This window comes from Asparagus officinalis, chromosome 10 (assembly GCF_001876935.1).
Source record: "Asparagus officinalis chromosome 10, Aspof.V1, whole genome shotgun sequence".
NCBI lineage: Eukaryota > Viridiplantae > Streptophyta > Magnoliopsida > Asparagales > Asparagaceae > Asparagus > Asparagus officinalis.
This window is the reverse complement of record NC_033803.1, coordinates 20644706-20657459: the sequence shown is the minus strand read 5'-3', so window position 1 is coordinate 20657459 and position 12754 is coordinate 20644706. Positions and strand designations below refer to the sequence as shown.

Here is a 12754-nt window from a genome sequence, read left to right as displayed (position 1 = left end):
TGTTTCTCCATCTGCACATATGTTATATAATCGTATCATTTCCTTGGGAATTTGCTTGCTAAGTTAAGAAATTTGCCCTACTTTTTATTCATCTCTTCAGCGAACCTACTTCTAGTTAGTCAACTATAACAACCAAACACTGGCTTCATCTCATCCATTCAAAACGTACATCAGCCAGTGTAATCTTCCATTAACTTGCTTCTGATTCATTGGCATTCAGTTGTACTGGCTGAAAATTTTGTTTCTTTTCTTCTGATTATTTAAAAATTGTTTGAAAAACTTCCAGTAGTGTATCTTCTTGATGTCATGTCATCAGAAACCATTAATTCATGACCAGTTTTATTCGCTATCTTTGATCTGTCATATAAGATCATGATACTTCAAATGATTTAGTTCAGGTAGCAAAATTACTCATTCTTTTATTTCATATGTTGTAGAATGACTACTCTAATTGTTCTATTATGATAATTTATTGTTTTACTTTTGATGATGCTTGCAGCTACTGGAAGGATTGGAAAGCTCTTTAACCATTTCAAAGATACCCATCTTTTCGCATGATAAAAGTTCGAAAGCTCTGCATAAAGGTTCAAGAGGTAAGCCCTCTCTCTAGTCTCTATGGAAGTATGCATTGTCACAGATTTAATAATTTGTGCAATTAATTTTGTGTTGAAACAGGGAATACTCGTGGTTGATTGGAGCTCAGTCTTGATGTCACATAGTCTTTGTGATGTCCTGTGTGACAGAATACAAGGTTCAGTAGTTTAGAATTTTGTACATAAAATACAGATATAGCCTTTTAGGGGATGAAATTTGGAAGTTTGATCTCTCGTTGTCAGATGTAAGACGTTATATGCTTTCTAACTAAGTTATCATCGTGGCATCATCATGGTTTTCTATTCCTCTTACTTTCTGTTCTTGATATGACTTATTTTGTTCTCGTATTAGCTAACAATATAGTTTAGGGGCCGTGGATTAGTATTTTTTTTACAGGATTTATCTGTATGGTTCAAAACTTCCCGTGAGCCCAAGGCTTTCTTCATGATGTATATTCACTGCTTAATCTGGTGTGTATTACATCAGCTCATGTTTGTTTGTGCATTCAATTCTTATCTTAGTTTTTTCGTTATGCTGGATTTTATCTCATGTTAAACTCTTACTCATGCTTTGCCTTTCATTTTGCTTCAGGATGAGTTCAATCCATCTTGGTCAGCGGGTGCTTGGTTGCCGTGGGTGGGTAATAGTTTCAAAACATTACTAGTTCCTACTCTGTGGAACATGACTAATTTTCTTGCTGTTCTACTCTGGTTACCAGCTAATGTTTTATATCAGAAGAGTATGGGTTCAAATATTGAAAGAGCAGCTGTATTCTGTTGTGCAGTTCGAAATGTTAGCCTGATTGCCTTCCTTGAATTTAGTGTGGTTTATTAGGCACCTTCTGCGAGACGGATGCTTAAGTGTTTAAATTAATGTCCTTTCCCAGCTTTTAAGCAGGTCTAGAATTGACATATTTACTGTTTACTGAAATGGTCTACTTCTTCTTTGCAAGCATTTTGAGCTGATACATGAATGAAGACCTATGCTTTCTGTTAAGTTAAATATTGGGTATTGGGTTAATGGGCTGTTACCCGTTAATCTTAACCCTATTTGTATGGCTATATATATCTCTCTTGTTAATCTTAATGGGCTGTTACCCGTTAATGGGCTGTTACCTGTTAATCTTAATGGGCTGTTACCCGTTAATGGGCTGTTACCCGTTAATCTCAATAAACTATTAGGGTTTTCTCTATTTTTTACATGGTATTAGAGCATGAAACCCTAGCCGTCACAAATCTTCATTCAAAAATCCCTAGCCGCCGCCTGCTGCTACAGTACCGCCGCCTGTTGCTACAGTACCGTTGCTGCTACAGTATCGCCGTCGCTATAGTGTCGTGCTACAGTGCCCCCCTACACCGTGTTGCCTATTCCCTCGACATCTCAGTCTTCGAACTGATGAGAGGACGATTGTATCCCTTAACATTTCAGTCATAGAACTGATAAGAGGAAGCCTTGACATTTCAGTCGTAGAACTGATGAGAGGAAGAGTGTCTATCTCACGTTGTTGAGATATTTCATTTTTATTCTTGTTTCCTTCGAGAAACAAGAATATAGAAATTGAGCCTTTGTGCAAACAAAAACCAGGGTTCTCTCCCTCAGGTGATCTCGCCTACGCAGCGTGAGGGCATGACTATCTACCACGCTGCCTCTAATCCTGCTCCTGATCTGCTCTTAGTTTATGTTTCGAAAACGGATCTCTACTACTAATCTGCCTATTTGACTACTATTTGTCTCCTATTGTTGCTCAAAAATAAAAATGACTACTACTTCGATGTCGGACATCTCCTCCTCTACTACTCCTTCTATTGTTGCTGGTGAGACCTCTGCGCCCAAGGTAGTCTTGGGGACTACTATTAAATTGAATGGTGCAAACTATCTGCTCTGGGCATAAGCTTTCCGCATCTTCATTGGCGCTCAAAGCAAACTACCACATCTTCTTGCATCTCCACCACCAACCTCAGATCCCACCTACAATTCATGGCTCTCATCTGATTATTGTGTTATGACTTGGCTTCTCAACAGTATGGAAGCACAGATCAGTAGCAGCGTTATGTTTTTAACCACTGCGAAGGATATGTGGGACAGCCTAAAGATTATGTACGGGAACGAGAAGAACGTTTCTTGTGTATTTGAAATTTATGAACGACTGTTTGCGCTCAAACAAGGAGATAAGTCAGTTCCGGAATTCTTTGGTGAATTGAAGGGACTGATAGACAAACTAGAGATGCATCAGCCTGCAGTAGCTGATGCAGCGACGCTATTAGGGTATCGTCGTGATCTGGCAGTATCCAAATTTTTTTCTGGGTTGAACCCTAATTTACAGTCCCAGGTGAGAGGACAGATATTAGGTGGAGATACAATTCCCTCACTGACTGCTACATTCTCCAGAGTCATGCAGGTCTCTACTGGTGTTACTTCTGATACTACTACACCATCTCCACCTACGATGGATCAGTCTGCCATGTTCTCTAATCGAGGCAAAGGTCGCGGTCGTGGTCGTGGTCGTGGCCATGATTCAGGGGGAGGACGTGGTTCCTTTGGTGGGAGGTAAGGTGAATCTGATAAGGGCTCACGACAGTGTGATCATTGTGGGAGAACCAATCATATTTCTGAGAAGTGCTGGGAGAAGTTTGGTCGTCCTCAGTGGGCCCAGGTAGCTGATACAGAGTCGACTAACTCATCTATTTCTGCTACTACTTCTGGTGGTCCAGCTATTACTGCTCCTACTGTTCAGATTTCTCAGGCAGATTATGAGAGGTTGCGCCAGCTAGAACTCTCTCAGAATATTCATTCTGCTACTCATGCATCCTCTTCAGGTATGGATGCTTACATAGCTTCTTCTCACAAACCCTGGGTACTAGATTCTGGAGCCTCATCTCATATGACAGGTATAAAGGATCACTTTGTATCTTTACATCTTTCTGATAAGTTTCCTTCTATCCGCATTGTTGATGGTACTCTTTCTCTGGTTCGTGGTGATGGAGTAGTTCATGCTGCTTCCTCTTTAAAATTAACTGATGTGTTATATGTTCCCAAATTCCCTGTTAGCCTATTATCCATTAGCAAGTTTACAAAACAAAATAATTGTAAAGTCACATTCTTTCCATCTTATTGTGTTTTTCAGGACCTAGTAACTAGGATGAAGATTGGTTCGGGGCATGAGAGAGGAGGTATGTACTATTTGGACGACAGTGTGCCAGAAGCTGGCCTTGTTGCATCACAGTCTGACTCCACTTTATTGTGGCACTGGCGTCTGGGTCATCCTTCACTACAAAAACTTAGATCGGTAGTTTCTGTTCCTCTTTAGGTTGTGAGTCGTGTGAACTGGGTAAGCACCATCGTGCTACTTTTCAGAGTCGAGTCGATAAACGTAGTAGTTTTGCTTTTGAGTTGGTTCATTCCGATGTCTGGGGTCCTTATCGTGTTCCCTCTGTGCAAGGTTTTCGATATTTTATTATCTTTATTGATGATTTCTCTCGCATGACGTGGCTTTATCTGTTAAAAGAGAGGTCAGAGGTCTCGCACGTTATTGAACTCTTTTATAATGAAATAAAAACTCAGTTCTCTACTTCTGTTCGTATTCTTCGTACTGATAATGCTTTGGAATATATGAAAAGTGATGTTTCAAAATTTTGTGCTCTTAATGGCATTATTCATCAGACTTCTTGCTCTCACACTTCACAACAAAATGGAGTTGCTGAAAGGAAGCATAGGCATATTCTAGATGTTGCTAGAACACTGATGATACATATGAATATTCCAAAGTATTTGTCGTCTGATGCTGTTCTCACTGCAAATTATTTGATTAATCACATGCCTTCCTCTGTCCTTGATGGTTTAATACCATTCAATTGTCTTTATCCCGATAAAAAACAATTCTCTGTGATTCCCCGTGTCTTTGGTTCTACGTGTTTTGTTCAGGATTTAACTGCTGGTTTGGATAAGTTGTCATCTAGATCCATCAAATGTGTTTTTGTTGGATACTCTCGTACTCAAAAAGGATATAGGTGTTATCATCCGTCCACCAGGGTCCATCTCATGTTGAGACCTCTATTCCTTCTGACTTGGATATCCCTATTGCTCTTCGAAAAGGTAAACGTTCTTTCCCGAAATATCCTATATCTTTTTTGTCTCTTATGACCGTCTCAACCCATCTTTTCGTCAGTTTGCCTTGTCCTTGTCCACTGTATCTATATCTAGGTCATATGAGGAAGCTATGTTGGTACCAGCTTGGAAGCAGGCCATGGATGAGGAAATGAATGCATTACTTTCTAGAGGGACTTGGGACTTTGTTTCTCTTCCTACTAGAGCGACTGTGGTTGGTTGCAGATGGGTGTATACCCTAAAATATCGCCCCAATGGGTCTGTTGACCGTTATAAAGCTCGCCTGGTTGCGAAAGGCTATACCCAGACATATGGCGTCGACTATTTTGAAACCTTTTCTCCCGTTGCTCGTCTCAATTCCATCAGAATTCTTTTCTCTCTGGCTGTTAATATGGATTGGGCGATGCACCAACTAGATGTGAAGAATGCTTTCCTTTATGGTGATTTGGACGAGGAGGTTTATATGGAGCAACCTCCTAGGTATGTTGCTCAGTGGGAGAATATTATCTGCAGGCTGAGAAAGGCCATCTATGGGTTAAAGCAAAGTCCTCGAGCTTGGTTTGATAAGTTCAACAAGGTTATTTCTAATGTTGGTTTCCAACGTTGTCAGTCTGATCACTCTGTCTTTCTTCGACGCACAACAACTGGTTTGGTTATTTTAGCCGTATATGTTGATGATATTCTGCTGACTGGGAGTGACTCTGTTGCCTTAGCTGAGACTAAGGAGTATCTAAACCGTCATTTTGTCACTAAGGACATGGGAAAGCCAAAGTATTTTCTTGGGATTGAAGTTGCATATAAAAAACATGGCCTGTTGTTGTCCCAAAGGAAGTATGTGCTAGATTTACTAGAAGAAGCAGGTCTCTTGGAATACAAACCTGCAAGCACTCCAATGGAGGCAAATGTTGATTTGTGGCGTGATGATACCTCTCTCCTAGATGATGCTGGACGATATAGGAGACTAATTGGGAAACTAATATATTAGACAGTTATCAGACCTGATATTACTTTTACAGTAGGTGTATTGAGCAGGTTTATGCACAAACCTAGAGAGGTTCATTGGACAGCAGCTCTGAAGATTTTGGCATATGTCAAGAGTTGCCCTAGCAAAGGATTGTTATATAAGAAGCATGAGCATACTCACATTTCGGCTTTCTCTGATGCTGGCTACGCAGGAGACATGGGAGACCGGAAGTCAACCTCAGGATTTTGTACTTTTGTTAGAAGTAATCTTGTGACTTGGAGAAGCAAGAAACAAGATGTAGTATCACGATCTAGTGCAGAAGCCGAATATAGAGCAATGGCTCACACTGCTTGTGAGATGGTGTGGCTAAGAAAGTTTATGACAGAGCTTGGTTTTGTTCAGCCTGGACCCATGCCAATGCATTATGACAACCAGTCTGCCATTTATATTGCACAAAATCCTGTATTTCATTAGAGGACAAAACATATTGAAGTTGACTGTAATTTTGTCAGAGATGCTTGGGAAAAGAAGATAGTATCTCTCATATTCACTCCGTCCTCACAACAACTTGCTGATATTCTTACCAAGGCTACTTCTTCAAAGGTGTTCTCTACTATATGTGACAAGCTGGGCATGGTAGACATCTATGCTCCAGCTTGAGGGGGAGTGTTAAGTTAAATATTGGGTATTGGGTTAATGAGCTGTTACCCGTTAACCTTAACCCTATTTGTATGGCTATATATATCTCTCTTGTTATTCTCAATAAACTATTAGGGTTTTCTCTATTCTCTACACTTTCAACAGTGATAATTTAGTTATTCCAATTTTTACTGAGAGGGGATGGTTTGTGTACAGAGCTGGTGAGCTTGTCAAGTCAGGTTTCAGTTTTGAGAAAATTGTGTCTAGGCCCCAAATTGGAGACCTTGAAGTGGCCCAGCCTCACCAATTAATCTCCTTGGGCTTTAGCCCTAAAATTGTGTTTGTTGTGTGGCCCAGCCCCTTTAGCCCTCCTTTATACATACAATGTGTGTATTTTGACAAAACTCTCGTCAATGCCCTCTTCTCTCCCACAGGAAACTGGCTAAAAGGCATTAAATGATCACCGATCTCTTCCATCGCAGTTAAGGCGAAGAGACGGCGAAAAGCGGGGGAAAAAAGGCGGATTCACTCCATTACTGATGCGCTTCACCATCATGGGTTATAAATTGGCTAATTTTATCTCTCTCTCATTTATGAAATTAGGGTTTTTTTCTTTAACTTTCAACAACCCTTATGCGCTTTAAATCCCCTCAATTACTCCTCATATCTGTCTTCATAACTCTAAACCACCCTCAATGGCCGCCAACGACTTGATTTGTATGGTGTCTTTAGGCGAGAATGTCATATTCTTGAAGCTATGCTCGACAACAAGGTTTTATGAACTGAAACTTGATGTGGCTGAAAGACTAAAAGTACCTGAAGAAGCTTTATCCTTGATATATAAATTTGAGAGGCACCCCAACCTGAGTTTTTCAGTTGATAATGAAGATGACTTGAAGTGCATGTTGGAGTACAATCGAAATGTTGGTTGTACGGATATTCACATGCAAGCTGTTGCTAATACCGCTGTTAATATAGACTGTTTCAGTTCTAAAAAAAAACAAAGTTATTAGTGGAATGTAAGTAATTAATGACTCTTTATAACATTGAGCTTTGTGTGATGTAAACATATTAATTTCAGGTTTTAAGGCAAAGTCAAAAAACATTTTAAGTGTTTTTTCCCTTCATCTTTCCAAAACCCCTTATGCGCTTTAAATCCCTTCAATTTCACCTCATAATTGTCCTCATAACTGTCAACAACCCCCAATGGCCGTCAAATACTTGATGTGCACGGTGTCGTTATGCGTTAATGCTATATTCTTCCTATCATGAAGTGCATGTTGGATCACAATATTTACACTTGTTGTATGGAGATTCAAATGCAAGTTTTTGATAACATGGAGTGTCCTACTTCTTAAAGAAAGCACAAAGTTATTACTGATTTATATGTAAACAATGAACTCTAGTAAAAATTGGGGTTGTGTGATGTAAAAATTGTTATTTCAGGTTTCGATGCGCAATTGAAAAACATAGTTGTCATCTTTGATGGTTATACGTTAACTCTTCATCTTTCATGTTAAGTTTCGACGAGATATGTTAACTTTCATGTGATCATGTTAACTTTCGTCGTAACGAGTTAACTATGCGTTGTGTCTGTTAAATTTCACTGCTTTTTTTTAATTTATACGAAAAATGGTTAATTTAAAATATCAGAAGATAATATTATACTATAGTGTACAAGATATCTCACTGGTTGATTAATTTGTGCAGCAGTGATGCATCTTTGAATGAATAATATTGTCATCCTCTTCTTCGAGGAAATGCTTCCAATTCAGAGAGAATCCAAAATGATTGCCCATCTGGTGAGATTGTAATGAGAGCTGATGATATTCTCAATAACACTTTCAGCATTCCTCAATAGTGGCACACAACATTAACTGAAATCGGCCAACAATTTGAAACTTTAAATGATTTGAGACTAGCTTTGCAATACTATTCCATGGCGAAAAAGTTTGACTATGAATTTGTAAAGAATGAACCTAAATGTATCCGAGTTATTTGTCGGTATAAGGAGACATATGGATGCCCTTGGATGCTTTGCATCTCCTGTTAAAAATGAAAAAAGAATTGAAATGAAAAGGTTTGGGAATGAACACAGTTGCGGACAACATACTAACTTGTCAGGGCAATCACGGACATCTCGCAGATTCATAGTAGTCCAATTGTGACATGTCTTAAAGGTTCGACCTGAAATCCGCCCAAAATACGTGCAAAAGGAATTCCTCACTCGATATGGATTGAGACTTGAATACAGTAAGATATGATGGGGGCAAAGAAAGAGCGCAAGAGGCTATGTACGGTTTTAGTTATGAGTCTTACGATCAATTAAGATGGTAAATTACAGTTATCTATTTAAATGTACAAATTTTGATCGTATGCGCTCCACCCACAATGTTAGTAGTTAATTTATCGTGCAATATATTTCCCTTAGATGCTTCATGTTAATTTTTATTAATATATATTTCAGCTGTCACCGTGGACTGTTATGTTTCATGAAAAATTTTGAGCTTTTATGTTAATATATATTACCGTTATGTTCCAATATATTATATTTATGTGAAATGTGGTCACATAGTTGTACAGGTATGAGCAAAAGGTGAAGGAAACGAATCCAGGAAGCTACATTTGCATCGACCAGAATGAAGGAAGGTTCAGAAGGCTGTTTATATGTTATGCTGTTTGCATCGTTGGTTTCTTAAATGGTTGTAGACCCCTATTATTTTTGGATGAGACTTTTTTGAAAGACAGATACAAAGGCATGCTCCTAAGCGTCATAGCATATGACGGAGACCAAGGGATATTTCCACTTGCGTATTACATATGTGATCAGGAAAATATTGATAATTAGAGATGGTTCCTTCAAGGACTGTGGTCCATACTGTATGAAAGGTCAGACCCATACTATCCTTCCCATCAATTAGTTATTATTTCTGATGCCAACAAGGGGATCCGAGAAACGGTGTGAGAATATTTCTCTAAAGCAATTCACTCAAGATGTGTTCTGCACTTGGTTGAAAATTTTAGATCAAAGCTAAAGGCTTTGGGTATGAAGGCAAAGGACACACAAGTTTTGAAAAATTTGCTCCAATCAGCTTGCTATAAATACACTGTTGCGGAATGGAACGACTACATGAAGGATATATATGAGATGTCTCCAGCTGCATATGAGATTGCATTTAACTACTCGCCAGAGCATTGGGCAAATGCATTCTTCCCTGGTATTAGGTACTGCACTCAATCATTATGAGTGAATTTTCCCTTCTGTAGGTTAACTATCGCTGATATATGTTAACTATCTGGCTTATATGTGAATTTTCTCTTCTGTAGGTTAACTATCACTGATATATGTTAGCGTTTACCAACATATGTTAACTTTCATGTAGTTATGTTAACGTTCCCTACTAAAGGTTAAGTTTTGTGGCTACGTGTTAATCTTATTATATATTGGATGCTGACCGTACTTTCTATTATTTTGATGTTTGCAGACATGGTCATGTAACCTCTAATGTTGCAGAATCCTTTAACAGCTGGATACGTGAAGCTCGATTGTTGCGTATCCTACAAATGGTGGAGCTTATCCGCAAACAAATTATGACTCGTATGAACAACAAACGCATAATGGCTGATAAGTGGACAAACTATCTTTGTCCTAAAACTGAGCAGATTGTTAGAGAACATATGGAAAAAGGATCTACTTTATAGATTAAGCAATCTAGAGGTGATATATTCGAAGTGCGATCACATAGAACCACTCACGTTGATTTGGAGAAGAGGACATGCACTTGCCGTGCTTGGGACGTAACTCGTATCACATAGAACCACTCACGTTGATTTGGAGAAGAGGACATGCACTTGCCGTGCTTGGGACGTAACTCGTATTCCTTGTGTGCATGCTTGTGCAGTTGGAGAAGAGGACATGCACTTGCCGTGCTTGGGACGTAACTCGTATTCCTTGTGTGCATGCTTGTGCACTTATTATTTATATGAAAAGAGATGTATATCAATATTGTGACTGGTTCATGTCCGTAGAAGCGTTTAAGAAGAGCTACGATGAAATATTATATCCTATACCAGATTATGAGAAGTAGAGTGTGCCCAGGGATGAAATCCAGATTTTGCCACCAGTTACCACGAAGAGGAGGGGAAGAAATAGAACAAGACGCATAAACAATAGAGAAGTCTTGAAACGTCCCTTCAAATGTGGTCGATGCAAAGCTGAGGGGCACAACCGATCAACTTGCAACGAGCCTATCGGTGATTAGATTGTTATGCTTCTTACAACAGGAATGACGCTAGAGAAATATAAGTTGTATACAAGTTTAGACTATATATTGTGAGACAATTGTAGTATGCTGCAAGTCAGCAAGATGTTTTGAATTTTGTACTTGAACATGTTAACATATAACTATCTCTGTACTACTACTTTTAGCTGAAGTGGTTACCTTTTAGCCCCAAAGTTTGAGTTTAAAGCTAAAGTGGTTACCTTCTAGCCCCAAAGTTTGAGTTTAAATTGGTGACCGTTCTCAAATCTAGGTGACTGTTCAACGGCTAGCTGATTAACTGTTCCAACAGACATATTCCCAACGACTAGCTATTTGTTCCATATGCAATATATAATGTTATGCAAAGCTCAACTAAAACCTTATCTCTTGTTCCAGTAATCCCTTCAAATCTTATTTTGAGATTGTGAGAAGAAGACTGAGGAGGGCTCTCAAGCACTAGAAGAGGTATGTTATTTCTGCAAAATTCCAACCCCCCTCAGGCAGTGCAAAAATAGGAACAACAAAGGTGGATACTTTTGGGGATGTGCAAAGTTCCTAAATAGGCAATGCAAATTTTTTACTTGAGCTCACAATACTAATGCAATGAAGGAGAACATGGCCATTCACCAAGAATTACATGTTGAAGATGAGATAGCAGCCAAAACAAAACAGTTGAAGAAAGCATTGAAGCAATCGAATCGTGAAGTTGAAAAATGGAAAACTTGTTCGTTCTTTCTATATTGTTTTTGTGTGGTTCTAATTTTCTTAAACATTATGATATGTAAGTTGAAAATGAACTAAAACATGTGCAGTTCATAATGGAAAACTGTGGTATAGAAATCAAACATTTTTTTTGTAAGTTTATTGAACATCGACTTGTAAACTTTTACTGAAAGTGGTTAACTTTCAGAGCTATTTGATCTAATCCAAAGTGATTAACTTTCAGGTTACCATGTTAAATTTTACTCAAATTGGTTAACTTTCAAAGAGACATGTTAACTTTTGCTGAAACTGGTTAACTTTCGATGAAACTGGTTAGCTTTGACTGAAACTGGTTAACTTTCTTTAAAATTGGTTAACTTTTGTTGAATCTGGTTAACTTTCAGCAACATATGTTAACCTATGCAGAAATACCATAACAACAAGTTTCAAACTTTCACCCATCCATAACTGTTCAATTAATATACAAGACTACATTTGTTCTCATAGTTAGCTTGTTCAATTACTACATAATGATAACACTTTCACCCATCCTGTGCTCCAATCTCCTCTTGATGTCTCTATTCCCATCCTTCCACAAGAAGTTTAGCTGCAAGCCTGACATGGATGACGGTAGAATTGTCTCCTGGATTAGTTACCTGAATCGTATCAGCCCCATTGATTACAGCCTTCATGTATAAGGGAACGAAAAGCCCACAATCAAAACTGCAACGCGGAGATACAAATGATGTTCTGTTAGATATATGATGCTGGATGCAATGAAAAAGATAAACTTGTGAAATACTAACATTCCAGACTATTGCTCGCAAGAGACGACTTCATATCTGAACTTCCTCCAAACATTATCGGGATCAAAACCAGACTTCAGATGATCCATGAAACCAATTACTTTATTCACTGGTTCAATATATGCACGTGGGTAACTTAGCTGTAATGCTTGATAACGTACTCATCCAACCTGACTTCAACAATATGCCAATGGTCCTGACGCACAAGCGGGATAAGGAGTATATTCTTCCTCGCAGCAACATGCTTTTGTATAAACGAAGTATAGATATGTGGGAAATCAGGAGTGATTGCATAAAGGCTGTGCTGTATTGCCAAGAATATAATGTTATGCCAGGAGTAAACAGGAGTTAAAGAAGCTTAGTAGCAGAAAATAGTTAACTTACGCAGAAGAAGGCTGATACAACCCCATAATTATGGCTCAACGGAGCATGTAGGCGTTAAAAACTGCCTATAGGTCCCGAATACAGTTCAAAATGACATGACAACGAATCTTCGATACAACGAAGTGGCAAAATATTAAGAACAAGACAATGAGCCCGCACGCCCATCAGTCAGCTTTAAATAGCCCTCACGTTCGACAATCACCCGCAAGCCAATGATACACATGAAGTGAAACCCGGAAGCGCACGAGTCAACGAAGAGACAAAACGCGCGTAAAGGCAAAACAAATGCAAAACAAGCG

At 38.8% G+C, this 12754-nt stretch overlaps 1 protein-coding gene across 4 annotated transcripts in view; it reads left to right on the top strand.

The window, feature by feature from the left end:
* Nucleotides 1-896, top strand: part of LOC109824977 — a 32875-nt gene extending 31979 nt beyond the window's left edge. For all 4 annotated transcript variants that reach the window (XM_020391626.1, XM_020391627.1, XM_020391624.1 and 1 more), the window contains exons 18-19: nucleotides 500-593; nucleotides 676-896. In XM_020391626.1, the coding sequence (XP_020247215.1) occupies nucleotides 500-593; nucleotides 676-692 (111 nt within the window). In that variant the 3' untranslated portion in view covers nucleotides 693-896. The remainder of the gene's footprint in view (nucleotides 1-499; nucleotides 594-675) is intronic.